Raw genomic sequence first — 16432 nt, 5'->3', positions numbered from 1 at the left:
TTTTCCCATAGAATTTTTATTTGATTCTCAAAATATATGTGACTATCAATATTTTTATGCAGTATTTGGCTTTGGTTATCAGACATTCTAAAGTCAATTCAACAAATATTTATAATATATGCTATGTAAATTTCAGTGACCACTATGCTAGGTATATGTGGAAATGAGGAAGGATTTGTGATCTTATCCTTGAAGATTTTGTTGCCTTATTAGTGAGAATGACGCAGAAATAAAATGATTCAATGTAGTCATCAAACCAAGGCCACTCAAATATTCCCCAAGTTATAAAACTCTCTACCTATGAGTCACCAATTGTATGAAAGACTTTCCAATCCTTTGCACATGCAGGAGCTATTCCTCCACACACCAAACCCTCTCCTCATACCCACTGTAGCTCCTTCTAGCAACCAAGTTATATTGATGGTGCTCTGCCAGCTAAAGGTTATCATTGGGCACTTGCTGACCCCACATCTGTCCCTCATTGATCCTTTTGTTTCCTTTCAAAGTCAGTGAACACGTACTGTGGGGCTATATCTTAATTCCCGCCTCCCTCCAACTTGATTCTTCTGCATTTACCACTCATAGTTTAGTTACTTCCACCTCAGACCAAACTCTTTCACACATTAATGCCTCCCTTTTTCGGCCTATTCTATTTCTCCTCTTTCTTCTAACTCTTACCAAGTTAGTGCAAGGAAAAAACACACTCTCTCTCATATTCCCTCTCTCTTTGAACAAAGAATCCCTGTCATCTTTGATGCCTCCCATACAAATAGTGCTGGTAACCACCTTATATTGAGAAAAGGAAAGGTACCATGTTTCAAAATGAAGAAAATAATGGTGTTGAATGAGTGACATCAGCTTCTGAAGCTCTTGAAAATATACAGAAATTTCTTTATGAATCTCCATTAAAAAATCTTTCTCTAGAATTTTGCAAATGCTTCCTCCAAAATGTCTATTAAAGGTAAAATGTTTAAAATATCAAATTCTATTTCTTATTTATTTACAAATATTACAAAAAGCATTCTCTATTTTTCTCTTTTCTTTGCAAATGTAACCTACTTGAACAATAAAATTTACTGAACATTCTGAGTTCCAAATGAAAAACTTTGACAGAAATTTTTTAATGTAATGCATTTACAAGATGAGGGTGTCTCATATAAGGTATACAGCATACCTCATTTTATTGTGCTTCACTTTATTGCTCTTCTCAGATAATGTGTTTTTTTACAAATTGAAGTTTTGTAACAACCCTACCTTGTCAGATGATGGTTAGTGTTTTTAAGCAACACAGTACTTTTAAATAAAGGTAAGTACGTTGTTTTTTTAGACATAATGCTATTCCACATTTAATAGACTACCGTATAGTGTAAACATAACTTTTATAGCATTGGGAAACCAAAAAAAATCATTTGACTTGCTTTATTGTGATATTTGCTTTATTGCGGTGGTCTGGAACTAAACCTGTAATATCTCCAAGGTATGCCTATAATTTAAAAATTAATAGAATAAGCAATACCTATTGTATGAATTGAAAGGAGAGAGATGGGGAAGTGACACAGAGAGACAGACAATTAAAAACCTGGGAAAACTTTTTGCACAGAATATAGAAACTTGAGCTGGACTCTAAATAGTAAACTGGTATGATAGGGAGAAGTTGACAGGGTGTCTCAAGCTGGGAAAAGACTGTTGGCAAATGTGTTTTTGGTTGAAATGGAGACTTCCTGTGGAAGAGTAAAGGAGATATTGACAAATAAGGATTGGACCAATTTGTAGGTCCAAAGGAGATATTGACAAATAAGGATTGGACCAATTTTCAATTTCACATTAAGGAGTTTCATGGAATTTCTTCCGTAAGTAATGGAGAGCTATGAACGTTTTGAAGGACTGTAATGAATTTGGCAGGGTGGTTTAAGAAAATTGCCCTCCCTGGTGATGTTAGAGGAATTAGAAGACTAGAAAGGAGGCCATTTATAACTGCATGCTTGTGAGATGCCAGGGACCTGGATTAATGTAGTGGGAGTGTCAAACAATGGGAGTTCTGACAAATGCTTCAAACACAATGCAGCATAGTCTTGATGTAATAAAGGAGGTGAAGGAAGACAATACATCATAAATGATAGTAAGGTTTCAGACTGGGTGACTGGGAGAATGGTAAATACACCTGATGGCAGAAAGGTGTATTTATCAATTTTCAAGAGGAAAATTGAATGGATGAGAGGAAGGAAAGTGATGATAGGTACATGGGCTCATCACTGCCAATAGAAAGTTAATGTGAGTCACGCATGCCATTTAAAATTGTCTAGCAGCCACATTCAAAACAGTAAAAATAAACAGATGAAATTATGTTTAATAATACTTTATTTACCCCAATATATTCAAAGTATTATCATTTCAACATATAATCCATATAAAAGTATTAATGATATAGTTTGCATTCTTTTTTTCATACTAAATCTTTGAAATCTGGTTTGAGGTTAACACTTAAAGCACATCCCAATTTGACTCGCTACATTTCAAATACTTGGTAGTCCCCTTAGCTAGAGGCTACCATATTGAACACTGCATTATGTTTAGGCAGTTTAATGGAGTTAAAAAGAATATGTAGCAAATGTCTCAATTAAGCTGGTGCTAAGATTCACTATATTTTGGAAATTATAATTCTGTTTTTCCTTTCTCCTCCTCTATTTCTTTTGTTTATTTTAGCTATTTCATATTCAAGATGTTCTTTTAGCAGAATGTCATACTTTCCCAAAAGCACCAAGAATTTTAGAAATATCCACAATATGTCATTTCATTGCTCTCTCATTTAATTCTCCATTTGACTTATAACTTTAATTAAACAAATCAGTCTGAATCTTCTTTTTCTTCCATTTTTGTCAGTCTTAAAACTCTTCTAGTGGGAAGCAGCCGCATAGCACAGGGAGATCAGCTCGGTGCTTTGTGACCACCTAGAGGGGTGAGATAGGGAGGGTGGGAGGGAGATGCAAGAGGGAGGAGATATGGTGATATATGTATATGTATAGCTGATTCATTTTGTTATAAAGCAGAAACTAACACACCATTGTAAATTATACTCCAATAAATTGGACATATAAACTCCAATTATGCTCCAATAAAGATGTTAAAAAAAATACAGTAGTGTACAGACATTTTTCCAAATAAGACATACAGATGGCCAACAAGTACATGAAAAGGTATTCAACATCACTAATTATCAGGGAAATGCAAATCAAAACCACAAGGAGATATCACCTCACACCTGTTAGAATGGCTGTCATCAAGAAGACATGATAACAAGTGGTGGCAAGAATGTGGAGAAAAGGAACACTTATGTACTATTAATGGGAATATAAATTATGGAAAATAGTATGGAGGTTCCTTAAGAAATTAAAAATAGAACTACCTTATGATCCAGCAATCCCACTTCCGGGTATATATCCAAAGAAATGAAAACAGAATCTTGAAGAGATAGCTGCACTCCCATATTTATTGCAGCATTATTCACAATAGCCAAGTTATGGAAAAAACCTAAGTGACAGCTGATGGGTGAATGGATAAAACACATATGGTATACACAGACAATGGAATATTATTCAACCATGAGAAAGAAGGAAATCCTGCCATTTGCAACAACATGGGTGGACTTTAAGGGCATTATGCTAAGTGAAATAAGTCAGAGTAAGAGAAAATAATATAGGATATCACTTATTTGTATAATCTTAAAGAGTGAAACTCAGAAACGGAGAGTAGAATGGTGGTTACCAGGGGTGGGGGTGTGGAAAAAATAGGGAGACATTGGTCAGAGGGCACAAACTTCCACTTACAAGACAAATAAGTTCTAGCAATCTAATGTACAGCATAGTGATTATAGTTAATAATACTGTATTCTTAACTTGAAAGATGCTAAGACAGTAGATCTTATATATTCCCACCACAAAAAAAAATGGTAATTATGTGAGATGATGAAGGCATTGGCTAAAGCTATGGTAGTAATCATTTTGCAATATATGTTTATCAAATCAACATGTTGTATACCTTAAAGGTACACAATGTTATATGTCAATTACATCTCAATAAAACTGGAAAAATAAAAATAACTCTTGATTATGAAATAATTTAGCAATATGTCCTCAAAACTCTTAGATAAATGACATTTAGTCCTTTGGAAATGAAACTACATTTTTAATATTTCTCTGTCTGCATATGTGTGTATTTCTCCAGTGTTTAATATCTGATGTAAACTTGCTGGAGTTCTGGTCTTCACTATATGCTAAAGAATGCAGTACAAAAGGGAGCCTACTTCTATAGAAAACATGCCAAGGACATTGTATTCCATCTTTACAATGAAATGCAGATTTTCCATTAAAGGCGAATCCATCATTTCAAAAGGTTGAATAGGATGATGCATTAAAAAAATCCAGCTGCTTAAATTTAGGGCATTGAAAAACAACCAGTAAAAAAAATGTTCCCTGCGTCTCAAACATTTTCATTTGATTATGTATTGGGTAGCTTTTCATTCAGTCTGTGATCTTGCCTCTTAGAATGCTATCCTAAAATAGTCTGACAAGTCTTTCAAACAAGTTAGACCCAACTATAATGCTTCATTTATGTAAATTATGTATTTTGCTATTTAGAATATCCTTGTGTTTGCTAATATACTGTTAATTTTTGTACAAGAAACACTGGAATCTTCTTACAGTGCTTTGCTTTTTCATGTTTATTCTTGGGCTTCTCTCACTGCCATTCAGTTTCTTTTATGTTTTTGTTTTGTTTTGTTTTGCTATCTTCTTTGAAGACCTTGTCTGCCAGGACAGCCATTTTGTTCTCCAACCAGCTTCCTTCAACTTCTTGAGTCATCTATTTCTCTATGCCTCACTATTCTAAAGTGCTCTGCCCAACTTTCCCTGATTAATTTAGGAGTGAGAAGTGGCAAAGCCAGTGGTAGTTCTTGCAATAACACTCTCTGATGTCTGTAGAGAGTGTGGTCCCCACAAGCAGGCTAGGGAGCATGGAAGAGTTCTGCCCCACACTACTGAGCCTAGACCAATTCTCAAGCAAGAGCTGGAGGAGCTTCAGGAACAAAAAGGCTTATGTCAAGCATATCTGTATGGTACATGTATTTCCCACAGGCATTAATAGCTGTTTATTAAAAGTCATGGCTAGATCTCCATGCTCTCCTCCTCTGGAGTCTAGGCCTGGTTTTTCTCAGGACTGTCACCCGAGATATACAGAGGACTACTGTTTAACAAGGACTGTGCAAAAGTGCCCCAGGTAATAGATATCGACTAGGTTTCTTAAACTGAGTATTCGGCTCTCTACTATTATACTGGTTGTTAGGCATTTATGCATATGATAATATTGTCCCTGGGCCAGTCCTTAAAAGTAAATGTTTCTAATAATTCTTTGGCATCCAATATGTTTTGTTTTACCAAGATTAGTTTGGTCCCATTTGCAGACCTCCCCTCTCAAATGTGCATTTTCTTCCTAAAGTGTTGTTAATTTTAAGAGAATTTGTTCTAGTTAATATTAGTTCACTTCTAATGGGTTCTTTTTTTCTCAAAGAGTTTGACAATTTAATGGAATCATTTCTTTCTGGACCCACATTTTATTCTAGACTCAAAGGAAGGAAGTATTTTCTGTGCTTTATCATAGTTTATAGGTGGTATTTCATACTAGGGTCCTTGTGCTTCCAGGCTCTTGCCAGCTCTGGCTATCAAAACTGCTTAGGCTGCAAATAAAATATGAAATGAAATCCATCTGGCATTTCTCATTGAATTAGGACCAGAACATTTTTGTTAAATATTAACAGATGGCTAAATTTTTAATATCAAACTAACATTTTAAAACATCTAAGGGGACCCACATGAGGAAGAAAGGATAGAGGACCATGTGTTTTCTCCATCCCTGAGCCCTTCCTTCCTCTGCACTTTCCCTCCCCTCATTCTTCTGACCCACGTGTTGAGAACCATTGGAGTCTCCTATCTCAGATAATTTTTGTTCCTTGGTAGCTGGTATCAAAGTAATGTGTGATGCTATCAAAATATTCTAATTAAATGTTGACCAACTCAGATGATGTGTTGCTATGGGCATGCTTCAAGATCTTTTATTAAAGCCAATTCTCTCTCTCTTTCTCTCTCTCTCTCTCTCTCTCTCTAGGAAAAAGAAAAGAAGTATATGCTTCCCTTGGACAACCTGAAAGTTCGGGATGTGGAAAAAAGCTTTATGTCTAGCAAGCACATCTTTGCACTCTTTAATACCGAACAAAGGTAAGGAAATGAAGCAACTTTTGTCGTCACATTGTCTTTCCTTGAATTTCTACATGATCCAGAGACCATATTTGCAAGATTTCTTTTGCTCCCACCTTGAAATTTGTCAAGTCTTCAGTTTTCCTTTGTTTATTTTGTATTTTTAGCTTTTACCATAGGTTGTGGATTCAAAAGATTTAAACTTAGAATAAGGAGGATCTTCAAGTATTAATTAATTTTTTTCCAGCAGGCACCCATGTCATGCTGCTTCCATTCTTAAATTACATTTTGTTACTTTAAAGTCTTCCTTGTCCTGAATTTATTGTTTACATACTTATAAATAAATTACTCAGCTATAATTTTTAATGGTCTCTGTCTAGCATGGATGAATATCACTTAAGACCTTCTCCTATGTATTATGACTCAATTCTTGCATTGGTGAATAGAATTATTCAGTTAATGTGAATATAAATATATTGTTCTTTACAGTTTTTCAAAGCACTCTCTACTTTCATTGCCTGGTTTTTGTAACAATTGTCTGTGAGGTAAAAGATAGAGTACTGTGGTTACCATTTCCTAAATTAGAAATGTAGCTCAGAGACTTTCTTAAGATCACAAAATTAGCCCTGAATTTTGGGCTGACTCTCATGGAGTGCCATGGTTGTTCACTGAAACTAAGCAGTAAAGTTAAGTAAACAAATGGGGAGGCGACAGAGAATTGGATAGAGAGATGTAAAAAGGCTACAACTAGGCAAAAATAATAAAGGAGATCTTTTCCAAATGGAATTGTTATAGGAACAAGCTAATTAATTTCTATGAGTCAGTTATTAGGAGACTGAGTCTCTAGGTGGCAGGATCTAATTTTAACCCATATCTCAAAGTCTTTTATCTTTATTTAGCAATGAATGAAGTTCCTTGATTAGGTTCAATGACTGGTCCAGGGTCAATCACACAGTAAATCAAAAAAAAAAAAAAAAAGCCATTCTTCCTACATTCCCAGTCAGTTGCTCAGAGTGACTCATTATACAAAAATACTTAGAAAAAACACAAGAGTGAGCATTTAAAGAATCAAGGGAAAAGAAAATTAAATACAACTCCCTACCAGATACTGTGATGGGGTTTTATTAAAGACTTAGTATTGTTTTTGAGAGCAGCTTGTAAAAAGACACTGAAAATGATAAAGAAGAAAAAGGTTTCCTGGAGAGAGCAGTAGAGTGTCTTCCACTAGGGCAAAGCTCAGTACTGTTTACATACCTTCCTCAGAGCAGTGGGGAGATGGGAGGTCCTAAAGGAATCTTCAGGGGTATGCTCAGCCTTCTTGTCTGGATGCAGAGCGGGGAGTATGATTACCACACAGGAGGTCAAACTAAATTTGAATCCTTGATCAACCTAGAAAGTTCAGGTTATAAAAGGGCTGAGTACAAAGTAAAAAAATCAGACAACGGTAAAGCATCTATTTAGACAAATACAACTATGGATTTTAAAGACAGCAAAAAACACAAATATAAGAAAACTCTGGGATTCTAAAAATCTAGGTATTCTGGAATTCTAGACTTGTCAGAAGGTATTGAACTCTTCAACCACTTCTCAAGACCTCTGTGTGTGCAAGAATGTCCCATCTACAGGCACATTTGCCATTTGTCTTTTCCTCTGAAATCTTGATTATTTTCAATTATTTTTGTACTGGCTAGGCCCTCCAGTACAATGTTAAAGCACAATTGGGCATCTTTGTTTTGTTTCTGATTTTAAGGAAAATTATTTCACAACTTTATGGACTTTAAGCACTTTCTTAAGGTACCTGGTATCAGGTAAAGAAGATTCCCTGGGTTCCTAGTTGCTAAGGTTTCTGTTTTAATCATGGATGGGTGTTTAACTCTTTTAAGTGCTTTTTTTGCCTCTGTGATTTTCTTCTTTAATCCGTTCATGTGGTGAAATATATTAATAGACCTTCTTATTGTAAACCATCCTTGATCTCCTGGGATTAAACCTAAATTAAATTATGATGTTTTATTATCTATTATGTGTTCCTGGCTTAAGTTTGCCAGCATTTTATTTAGACTTTTGCATCTATGTTCAAAAGTGAAATTGGCCCATAAATGTTCTTTTCTGTACTTTCCCTGCCTGGTTTTCATATCAAGGTTCTGTTAGCTTCATAATTGAAGTGGAAATAAGTTCTTATTTTTCTTTGGAACACTTTGTGTAAGGTAGGGATTAACTGTTAACTGATTGGTAGATCTCACCTGTAAAATCATCCAGCCCTGTGGACAGTTTTGATAAGTAGACTTTTGACTAGTGATTTAATAATTATAGATTTGTTCAGGTTTTCTGTTTTTCTCCATGAGTCAGTTTAGACAAATTATATACTTTTTTAGGAAATGTCATTCTGTTCATTTTAACATATATTAGCATCAAGTATTTCTTAACATTCTATTTTTACAAATCTCTGCTGTATGTGAAATATGACCCCTTTTTATTTCTGATATTAAGCCTTACTTTTTTTTAACTTGATCACTCTTTCCAGAGTTGTATCTATTTCCAGAGAACCAGATTTTGATTTTGATCCTCAATTGTATATATTTTGTCTATTTCAAGAATTTCTGCTCCCTTCTTCATTTCCTAACTTGTATTTTGTGTTTACTTTGTAGCTCTTTTTTTCTAACTTCTTAATTTAGATGTGTTGCTCATCAATTTTTATCCTATTTTTTCCTATATATGCATATAAATGTATAGATTTCCCTCTACATATTTTTTTGCTGCTCACCACAAACTTTGTAATATAATACTTTGTTATCATTAAGTTCTGTTTGCTCCGATCTTCTGTTTCCATAATCTTCATTATGATTTTTTTCTTTGAGTTGTTTAGGACTGTGTTTTATATTTTATAGTGCATGGAATTTTATTGTTTTGCTGTTGGTTTCTAACTTAATTGTATTGTAGTCAGAGAATATGGTCTACCACATGGTGAAATTTCATAAATATTTCATGTATGCTTGAGAAGAATGTATTGATTTAGGAGTATAGGGTTCCATGAGAGTTCTTTGGATTATACTTGTTAATTATATTATCCAATCTCTATAGTTACTATCTTTTTAAATCTTTACTAATGAAAAAACTTAACAAGTATATATTAGGCAGTTGTTACATGCCAGGCACTGGCATATACTTAAAATACATCTTGAATAAAACAGAGAAAGATGATACATTTTAAGATTATATTCTAGAGAGGAGTGTTGGCAAGGAGACAGATAAAAGCCATAATGAATCTTACTTTATAATAGAGTGGTTTTAAAAAAATCACACTTCATGATTGTGAGCTTGATTATTCTAGGAAGTCTGTCAGTTTTTGCTTTATGTATTTTGAGGCCAGTCTAAGAATCTAGTAGATTCTTAGAAGTTTAGAATTGTTGTTTTTTCCTGGTGACCTTTTAAAAAAAAATCATTTTGTGGAAACTCTCTTTATTTCTAACATTGTTCTTTGCCTTAAAATTTATTTTGTCTCATCTTAATATAGCTACACTACCTTTCTTTTGGTTAATATTTACCTGGTTTATCTTTTTTACTTCCTTTTGCCATCAACCTTCCTGTATTTTTATTAAGTGTTTCTCTTATAATAACATGTAGGCAGATTTGTTTCTTTGCTTTTAATCTAATGTGAGATATCTTTCTTTTAACTAGTAAGTTTAGCCCATTTATATTTTTTATTATTATTACTGATTTATTGAATTAATTTGAACATCCTATTTTAGTCTTTCTCTTTACCCTGCCTTTTCTTTTTTTATTATGCAATGTCCATTCAGTGTTCACACTTCCAATTATCTCACAAAAATCATTATTTTTCTAACTATTTAATTTTTTACTTTTTTATTAGAGTATAATTGCTTTACAGTGTTGTGTTATTTCTGCTGTACAATGAAGTGAATCAGCTATATGTATACCTATATCCCCTCCCTCTTGGACCTCCCTCCCACCACCCCCATCCTACCCATCTAGGTCGTCACAGAGCACCTAGCTGGGCTCCCTGTGCTGTACAGCAGGTTCCCACTAGCTATCTGTTTTACACATGGTAGTGTATTTATGTCAAACCTAATCTCCCAATTTGTCCCACCCTACCCTTCCCCCACTGTGTCCACATGTCCGTTCTCTATGTCTACGTCTTTACTCCTGCCCTACAAATAGGTTCATCTGTACCATTTTTCTAGATTCCACGTATATGTGTTAATATACGATATTTGTTTGTCTCTTTCTGGTTTATTTCACTCTGTATGACAGACTCTAGGTCTATCCACATCTCTACAAATGACCCAATTGCGTTCCTTTTTATGGCTGAGTACTATTCCATTGTATATATGTACCACATCTTCTTTATCCATTCATCTATCGTTGGACATTTAGGTTGTTTCCATGTCCTGGCTACTGTAAATAGTGCTGCAATGTACATTGGGGTACATGTGTCCTTTTGAATTATGGTTTTCTCAGGGTATATGCCCAGTAGTGGGATTGCTGGGTCATATGGTAATTCTATTTTAAGTTTTTTAAGGAACCTCCATACTCCATAGTGGCTGTGTCAATTTACATTCCCACCAACAGTGCAAGAGGGTGCCCTTTTCTCCACACCCTCACCAGCATTTATTGTTTGTAGACGTTTTGATGATGGCCATTCTGACCAGTATGAGGTGATACCTCATTGTAGTTTTGATTTGCATTTCTCTAATAATCAGTGAAGTTGAGAATCTTCCATGTGCCTCTTGGCCAGTTGTACGTCTTCTTTGGTGAAATGTCTGTTTAGGTCTTCTCCCCATTTTTTAATTGGATTGATTTTTTTTTTGATATTGAGTTGCATGAGCTGCTTGTATATTTTGGAGATTAATCCTTTGTCCATTGTTTCATTTGCAAATATTTTCTCCCCATCTGAAGGTTGTCTTTTCGTCTTGTTTAAGGTTTCCTTTGCTGTGCAAAAGCTTTTAAGTTTCATTAGGTCCCATTTGTTTATTTTTGGTTTTATTTTCATTTCTCTAGGAGGTGGGTAATAAAAGACCTTGCTGTGGTTCATTGTCAAACAGTGTTTTCCTATGTTTTCTTCTAAGAGTTTTATAGTGTCTGATCTTACATTCAGGTCTTTAATCCATTTTGAGTTTGTGTTTGTGTATAGTGTTAGGAAGTGTTCTAATTTCATTCTTTTGCATGTAGCTGTCCAGTTTTCCCAGCACCACTTATTGAAGAGGGTGTCTTTGCTCCATTGTAGGTACTTGCCTTCTTTGTCATAAATTAGGTGACCATACGTGTGTGGGTTTATCTCTGGGCTTTCTATCCTGTTCCATTGATCTATCTTTCTGTTTTTGTGCCAGTACCATACTGTCTTGATTACTGTAGTTTTATAGTATAGTCTGAAGTCAGGGAGCCTGATTCCTCCAGCTCTGTTTTTCTTTCTCAGGATTGCTTTGGCTCTTCGGGGTCTTTTGTGTTTCCATACAAATTGTGACATTTTCTGTTCTAGTTCTGTGAAAAATGCCACTGGTAGTTTGATAGGGATTGCACTGAATCTGTAGATTGCTTTAGGTAGTATAGTCATTTTCACAATCTTGATTCTTCTAATCCAAGAACATGGTATATCTCTCCATCTGTTTGTATCATCTTTAATTTCTTTCATCAGTGTCTTATAGTTTTCTGCATACAGGTCTTTTGTCTCCTTGGGTAGGTTTATTCCTAGGTATTTTATTCTTTTTGTTGCAATGGTAAATGTGTTTGTTTCATTAATTTCTCTTTCTGATATTTCATTGTTATTTTATAGGAATGCAAGGATTTCTGTGCATTAATTTTGTATCCTGCAACCTTACCAAATTCATTGATTAGTTTTAGGAGTTTTCTGGTGGCATTTTAGGATTTTCTATGTATAGTATCATGTCATCTGCAAACAGGGACAGTCTTACTTTTCCAATTTGTATTCCTTTTATTTCTTTTTCTTCTCTGACTGCCGTGGCTAGGACTTCCAAAACTATGTTGAATAAGAGTGGCTAGAGTGGACATCCTTGTCTTGTTCCTGATTTTAGTGGAAATGCTTTCAGTTTTTCACCATTGTGAATGATGTTGGCTGTGGGTTTGTTATATATGGCCTTTATTATGTTGAGGTAGGTTCCCTCTATGTCCATTTTCTGGCAGGTTCCCTCTGCCCATAAATGGGTGTTGAATTTTTTCAAAAGCTTTTTCTGCATCTATTGAGATGATCATACGGTTTTTATTCTTCAATTTGTTAATATGGTGTATCACATTGATTGATTTGCATATATTGAAGAATCTTTGCATTCCTATGATAAATCCCACTTGATCATGGTGTATAATCCTTTTAATATGTTTTTGGATTCTGTTTGCTGGTATTTTGGTGAGGATTTTTGCATCTATGTTCATCAGTGATACTGATGTGTAATTTTCTTTTTTTGTGATATCTTTGTCTGGTTTTGGTACCATGGTGATGGTGGCCTCAAGGAATGAATTTGGGAGTGTTTCTCCCTCTGCAATTTTTTGGAAGAGTTTGAGAAGGATATGTGTTAGCCATTCTCCTAAATGTTTGATATAATTCACCTGTGAAGCCATCTGGTCCTGGACTTTTGTTTGTTGGAATACTTTTCATTACAGTTTCAATTTCATTACTTGTGTTAGGTCTGTTTATATTTTCTAATTCTTCATGGTTCAGTCTTGGAAAATTGTACTTTTCAAAGAATTTGTCCATTTTATTGGCAAATAGTTGTTTGTAGTAGTCTCTTCTAATCCTTTGTATTTCTGCAGTGTCAGTTGTGATTTATCCTTTTTCATTTCAAATTTTATTGATTTGTGTCCTCTCCCTTTTTTTCTTGATGAGTCTGGCTAAAGGTTTATCAATTTTGTTTATCTTCTCAAAGAACCAACTTTTTGAGCAACTTCATTGCTGTGCTCAGTTTTATTGATCTTTACTATTGTTTTCTTCATTTCTGTTTCATTTATTTCTGCTCTGATCTTCTTTCTCTAGTTGCTTTAGGTGTAAGCTTAGATTGTTTGAGATTTTTCTTGTTTCTTGAGGTGAGATTGAATTGCTATAAACTTCCCTCTTAGAACTGCTTTTGCTGTGTCCCATAGGTTTTGGGTCATCGTTTTTTCATTGTCATTTCTTTCTGTGTGTTTTTTTATTTCTTCTTTGATTTCTTCAGTGATCTCTTGGTTATTTAGTAGTGTACTGTTTAGCTTCCATGTATTTGTGTTTTTAACAGTATTTTTCCTGTAATTTATTTCTAATCTCATTGTGGTCAGAAAATATGATTGATACGATTTCAATTTTCTTAAATTTTCTGAGGCTTGATTTGTGACCCAAGATGTGATCTATCCTGGAGAATGTTCCATGTGCACTTGAGAAGATAGTGTATTCTGCCACTTTCAGGTGGAATGTCCTATAAGTATCATTTAACTCTATCTGGTCTGTTGTGTCATTTATTTTATTTTTTTTTCTTTTTCTTTTTTTTTAATTTTTATTGGAATATAGTTGATTTACAATGTTTTGTTAATTTCAGGTATACACCAAAGTGAATCAGTTATACATATACATACATGCACTCTTTTTTAGATTCTTTTCCCATATAGGCCATTACAGAGTATTGAGTAGAGTTCCCTGTGCTATATAGCAGGTTCTTATTAGTTATCTATTTTATATATAGCAGTGTGTATATGTCCATCCCAATCTCTCAGTTAATTCCTCCCCACCAGCCCCTTTGTAACCATAAGTTTGTTTTTGATATCTGTAAATCTGTTCCTGTTTTGTAGATAAGTTCATTTGTATTGTTGTGTTTTTTATAAATTTATTTGTTTATTTTTGGCTGCATCAGGTCTTCCCTGCTGTGCGCAGGTCTTCTCTAGTTGCAGCAAGCAGGGGTTACTCTTTGTTGAGGTGCCCAGGATTCTCGTTGTGGTGGCTTCTCTTGTTGTGGAGCACGGACTCTAAGCACATGGGCTTCAGTAGTTGTGGCACACAGGCTTCATTGCTCTGCAGCATGTGGGATCTTCCTGGTCCAAGGCTGGAACCCGTGTCCCCTGCATTGGCAGGCGGATTCTTAACCACTGCACCACCACGGAAGCCCTTGTACTGTTTTTTAAAATTAGATTCCACGTATGAATGATATCATATAATGTTTATCTTTCTGTGTCTGACTTACTTCACTCAGTATGACAATCTCTAGGTCCATCCATATTGCTGCAAATGACATTATTTTTCTTTTTTATGGCTGTGTAATATCCCATTGTGTATATGTACCACATCTTCTTTATCCATTCCTCTGTCTATGGACATTTAGGTTGCTTTCATGTTGCTGGCTGTTGTAAATAGTGCTGCAATGAACATTAGGGTGCATGTATCTTTTCAGATTATGATTTTCTCTGGGTATATGCCCAGTCGCCGGATTTCTGGGTCATATGGTAGTTCTGTTTTTAGCTTTTTAAGGAACCTCCATGCTGTTCTCCATAGTGGCTATACCAATTTACATTCCCCCCACTGCTGTGTCATTTAAAGCTTGTGTTTCCATACTTATTTTCTGTTAGGATGATCTGTCCATTGGTGAAAGTGGGGTGTGGGGTGTTAAAGTCCCCTACTATTATTGTGTTACTGTTGATTTCCCCTTTTATGGTTGTTACCATTTGCCTTATATATTGAGGTGCTCCTATGTTGGGTGCATACATATTTGTAATTGTTGTATCTTCTTCTTGGATTGATCCCTTGATCATTATGTAATGTTCTCTCTTGTCTCTTTTAACAGTCTTTATTTTAAAGTCTATTTTATCTGATATGAGTATTGCTACTCCAGCTTTCTTTTGATTTCCATTTGCATGGAATATCTTTTTCCATCCCTTCACTTTCAGTCTTTATGTGTCCCTATGTCTGAAGTGGGTCTCTTGTAGACAGCATGTATATGGGTTCTATTTTTGTATGCATTCAGCCAGTCTTTGTCTTTTGGTTGGAGCCTTTAATCCATTTACATTTAAGGTTATTATCAGTATGTATGTTTGTATTACCATTTTCTTAATTGTTTTGTGTTTGTTTTTGTGGGTCTTTTTCTTCTCTTGTGTTTCCTGCCTGGAGAAGTTCCTTTAATGTTTGTTGTAAAACTGGTTGGTGGTGCTGAATTCTCTTAGCTTTTGCTTGTTTGTAAAGCTTTTGATTTCTCTGTCGAATCTGAATGAGATCCTTCCTGGCTAGAGTAATCTTGGTTGTAGGTTTTTCTCTTTCATCACTTTAAGTATATCCTGCCACTCCTTTCTGTCCTGCAGAGTTTCTGCTGAAAAATCAGCAGATAACCTTATGGGGATTCCTTTTTATGTTATTTTTTGCTTTTCCCTTGCTGCTTTTAATATTTTTTCTTTGAATTTAATTTTTGTTAGTTTGATTAATATGTGTCTTGGTGTGTTTCTTCTAGGGTATATCCTGTATGGGATTCTCTGCACTTCCTGGACTTGATTGACTCTTTCCTTTCCCATGTTAGGGACGTTTTCCACTATAATCTCTTCGAATATTTTCTCAGACCCTTTGTTTTTGTCTTCTTCTTCTGGGACACCTATAATTTGAATGTTGGTGTGTTTAATGTTGTGCCAGAGGACTCTGAGATTGTCTTCAATTCTTTTCATTCTTTTTTCCTTATTCTGCTCCTCAGCTTTTACTTCTACCATTTTGTCTGCCAGCTAACTTATTCGTTCTTCTGCCTCAGTCATTCTGTTATTGATTCCTTCTAGTGTATTTTTCATTTCAGTTATTGTGTTGTTCATCTCTGTTTGTTTGTTCTTTAGTTATTCTAGATCTTTGTTGAACATTTCTTGTATTTTCTCGATCCATGCCTCCATTCTATTTCCAAGATTCTGGATCATCTGCACTATCATGACTCTGAATTCTTTTCCAGGTAGGTTGCCTATTTCCTCTTCATTTATTTGTTCTTGTAGGTTTTTACCTTGCTTCTTCATCTGTGACATACTTTTTTGTCATCTCATTTTTTTTTTTTTTTTTGATGGGTGGGATTGTGTTCCCATCTTACTGGTTGTTTAGCTTGAGGCTTCCGGCACTGGAGTTTGTAGGCTGTTGGGTAGAGCTGGTCTTGGAGCTGAGATGAGGACCTCCAGGAGACCTCACTCTGTTGAATATTCCCTGGGGTCTGAGGTTCTCTTTTAGTCTAGTGGTTCGGACT

At 35.0% G+C, this 16432-nt stretch overlaps 1 protein-coding gene across 12 annotated transcripts in view; it reads left to right on the top strand.

Annotated features, from left to right (window-relative positions):
- DNM3 (dynamin 3) overlaps positions 1-16432 on the top strand; it is a 570492-nt gene that overhangs the window by 403655 nt on the left and 150405 nt on the right. For all 12 annotated transcript variants that reach the window (XM_073804407.1, XM_073804410.1, XM_073804428.1 and 9 more), the window contains one exon: positions 6157-6266. In XM_073804407.1, the coding sequence (XP_073660508.1) occupies positions 6157-6266 (110 nt within the window). The remainder of the gene's footprint in view (positions 1-6156; positions 6267-16432) is intronic.

The sequence above is a fragment of the Tursiops truncatus genome, chromosome 1, assembly GCF_011762595.2.
Source record: "Tursiops truncatus isolate mTurTru1 chromosome 1, mTurTru1.mat.Y, whole genome shotgun sequence".
Classification (NCBI taxonomy): Eukaryota; Metazoa; Chordata; class Mammalia; order Artiodactyla; family Delphinidae; genus Tursiops; species Tursiops truncatus.
This window is presented reverse-complemented; position numbering and strand designations above follow the sequence as displayed.